The 3,647-nt window shown below is 70.2% G+C and overlaps 1 protein-coding gene across 1 annotated transcript; it reads right to left on the reverse strand.

Annotated features, from left to right (window-relative positions):
- Positions 1-262: 262 nt before the first annotated feature.
- SOX21 (SRY-box transcription factor 21) lies at positions 263-2,318 on the reverse strand. Its single transcript, XM_027724720.2, has one exon. The coding sequence runs from the start codon at positions 1,360-1,362 to the stop codon at positions 517-519; it is 846 nt and encodes a 281-aa protein (XP_027580521.1). The 5' UTR covers positions 1,363-2,318; the 3' UTR covers positions 263-516.
- Positions 2,319-3,647: the final 1,329 nt, after the last annotated feature.

A 3,647-nucleotide genomic window follows, 5' to 3' on the forward strand; every position in this document is an offset into this window, starting at 1 on the left:
GCCCTGCCGTGCTCAGCCGGGACCTCACCATCCCCCTTGCCCCCGGCTTCCTCGTCTCTCCTCTCGGTGGCAGGGGTTCTAAAACGGGACTGTTCCGAATCCAGCACCACGCCGGGAGCGACGGAGGGGAAAGCCAGAGCCGGCCAAGGGATGTTGCTCCCCGAGTCTGTCCCGAACAAGCACTTTGAGGGCAGGGCGGATCGGTTCTTTTCTTTTCTTTTTTTTTTTTTTTTTTTTTTTTTTTCTTTTTTTTCATTTTTTTTTTTTTGCATTTTTTTCTCTTCTGTTTCAGCTGGGCTATCTGCACAGACTGCATGCAACACACACAAGGTCTAACCGGGGCAGCAGGCAGGGGACGAGCAACAGGTCGTCCGCCGCCCCGGCGCTCCCCATCGCCTGGCCCGGTCACCCTCCGCGGCCCCAGCGGCGGCTCGCCCCCCTCCCCGTGCGCACGGATGTGCCGGCACACATCCAGGCGGGCGCCGGAGCTCTGCGCGGGCCTCCTCCGGCCGTGGGTCATAGTGCCGCGGCATAGGCTGCGGGATAAGGGTCCAGCTGGGGCTTGCCCATGCCCGGCAGGAGGATGTAGGCCAGCGGCGGCTGCAGCCCCGGGCCGGGCCAGGCGCTGCAGTTGCAGGGGATCATGTAGCCCGGGTTACCGGGCGACGGGTGCGAGTGCGTGTGCCCCCCGGCGGCGGCCGCGGCGGCGGCGGCGGCGGCGGCGGCCCCGTGGAAAGCGCCCGCCCCGCCGGCGCCGGGGTAGCCCAACGAGGAGGCGTAGGGCAGCCCGGAGCCCGAGGAAGAGGAGGAAGATGAGATCTCGGCCATTTTGGAGCCCAGGTCCAGCAGGGAGTAGGGGCTGCTGGCGGCGGCGGCGGCGGCGGCAGCGGCAGCGGCGGCGGCCGACTGGGGGAAGAAGACGCGGGCGGCGGCAGCGGCGGCGGCGGCTGCCGCCTTCTCGGGGTTGGCCAGGAGCGACTCGGGCACCAGCCCGCCGGCCGCGCCGCCGTGCAGCCCGCCCGCCTTCAGCCCGTGCGGGTGCTCGTGGTCCGCCACGCCGCCCAGCCCGTAGGGCACGGGGAAGGCGAACTTGTCCTTCTTGAGCAGCGTCTTGGGCTTCCGCCGCGGCCGGTACTTGTAGTCGGGGTGTTCCTTCATGTGCATGGCTCGCAGCCGCTTGGCCTCGTCGATGAAGGGCCGCTTCTCCGATTCAGTCAGCAGCTTCCACTCGGCGCCCAGGCGCTTGCTGATCTCAGAGTTGTGCATCTTGGGGTTCTCCTGGGCCATCTTCCGTCGCTGCGCCCGTGACCACACCATGAAAGCGTTCATCGGCCTCTTGACGTGGTCCACCGGCTTGGACATGGTGTCCCCCTGCCGCCCCGGCGAGCCGCCGCCCGCCCCGCTCTGGCGGCCGCCTCCTCCGGGCTCGTCTCCCGCCTCCTCTTCCTCGCCCCCGCCGCGGTCCGCTCCTTCAAAACCAATCTCGGCGAGTACCCAGACGCGGCGGCACCGGCTCCTACGGGCGCGGGGCGGCGGTACCCGGTGGCCTCACTCCGGGCGCGGGGCGCTTCCGAGCGGCAGCGGCGCCTCCCCGTCAGGGCGCTGCGGCGGGCGGCTTGGGCGGGACGGGCTCCGCTCCCCGCCTGGGCCTCGGAGCCTCTCCCCGCGCTGCCTATCTCCGGGCCAGGGCTCTTCCTCGATGCTCCCCGCAGGCGACAGCGCACGGAGTTCAGACGGGATCGCAGAGACGTCTCGACGGCGAGAACGGGAGCCGGCGGCAGGCGAGAGGCGCGGGGCGTGGGGGTCCTCGTTTTGCTGCGGACGCGATGCTCTCCGGCGGTCTCCGGTGAGGCGGCGAGCCCTTAACGGGGCGCCCGTCACAGCCCGCCCCGTGCCATCGCCGCCCGCAGAGCTCGGAGGGCAGCCCGCCACGGAGCAGTGCGGGGCCGGGCGGGACGGGGCCCGCGGCGGCTCAGGCGCTGCGGTGAGGGCCCTGGGGGGCGCGGGCCGCCCCGCTTACAGCCGCCCCGCTCCGCCCGAGGGGGCGCGGCGAGCAGTCCGCTCCTCGCACATACTCGCCGGGCGCCGGGCACCGCGGGCCTCCTGGTTCGCGCCGCCGGACAAACTTCCCTAAGTTTCGGCGGGATACGGGGCGCTCCGCCTGCCGTGCAGCTCCCCCTTCTCCGGCAGCCGCCAGGTCTCTCTGGGTTTTCTTGGCCGCCGACTCGGAGGGGCGGCGGGGCGGGCGGGAGCGGCGGGGGGCGGAGGGAGGAGGAGGCGGTGGCGGCGGAGGAGGAGGCGGGGAGGGGGGGACACACCTAATTAAAATCCTCGGCGGTCCGCGCCCGGCGGCGCCCTGCCCAGCTCCGCGCCCGGCGGGGGGGGGGGGGTCCAGCAGCCGCCCCCTCCTCCCGCCCCGTCGGCGCGGCCGCAGGTACCGCGCGCGCCCCGCGTGCCCCCGCGCCGCGCACCGCCCTATATGCCCGCACGCGGCCTGCGCGCCGCCGGCGGGGCGCGCGGGCGGGGGCGGGGCCTTCCGTCGGGGGGGCGGGGCCACCATTCGCCACGCCCCCTCTCGGGCCAGCGGCGCGGGGAGGGCTCGGGATCGGCGCATGCGGGGTGTTTTTGGGTGTTTTGGGGTTTTCCCGGCGGAGGGTCCGTGCAGCCGAGGGGGAGAGGCCGCCGCCTCCGAGAGCATCCCTGGGTGCGCCCAGAAAATCCGCGCGCGTTCTCCTGGCCGCTCGGCACGCCGCTGAACGGCGCCCCCAGCCCGAGCTGTCCCACTGTGTTCCTCACCGGCCGCCTGTCAGTCAGGGTGAACTTGCTCGCCTTGTTTGTGCTTCGGCGGGTCGGTTTTGACTTACCCTTGTGGTATGTGGAAGCGCCGACTCCAATAAACCATTAACTCTTTCCCTAGCACAGACTAGGCTCTGTCCGGGACGGCTCCGCCACCCTTTTAGGGAAAAGCCGGAGCCGCAGTTCCCGGGGGCGATGCACGAGTGCAGTGGCAGCCACTGCGGGACCACCACCGAGCCCCCCGCCGGACGGGCCACAGGGTGCTGGGCGCGGCGGAGACATCACTCGGCGTGGTGGGACAGTGATGTCCGCTCGCCGCACGGACTTGTTTGTCGCGCCGCCCGCTCTCGTCTCGTCCGGGCTCCTCTCCGCGCATCCCGCTCCGTCCTCCGGTCAGGCTCCTCGCTCCAGCCGCTGGGCTTCGCGCCTTCCTTACCGCCGCACCGCACCACTGTCCGCCACCACCACCCGCAGCTCCTGGGATGTCGGGATGTTTGGAGAGAATCCCAAAGCCAGCCATCCCTCCCCGCCGGTGAGCCCGCCCGGGTCCCGCGGCAGCCTGTCACGGCCGGAGTGCCCTGTAACATACCGAGCAGCTCCTCTACAAACCGCGTCTTCTCCCGTTTCGTGTTTTACGACCCATATACTACTACTTAAACGTAATTCTCTCAGTCTCCGAAGCCACCTTGCCAAGCTTGACCTCCTACAATCCAGTTAGCCGTGAAACAAAAAAAAAGTACCCATCGATTGTCAAAAGCGGGGAGATTAAGATATCTGCTGGCGTTCGGGCTTGGCGGGGAAATGGGATTTCTCGAAGGTGGGAGCCCCACCAAGAGATGCTGATCCCGGCG

Source organism: Pipra filicauda, unplaced genomic scaffold (genome assembly GCF_003945595.2).
Source record: "Pipra filicauda isolate LSUMZ 115617 unplaced genomic scaffold, ASM394559v2 scaffold24_size8852520_pilon, whole genome shotgun sequence".
NCBI lineage: Eukaryota > Metazoa > Chordata > Aves > Passeriformes > Pipridae > Pipra > Pipra filicauda.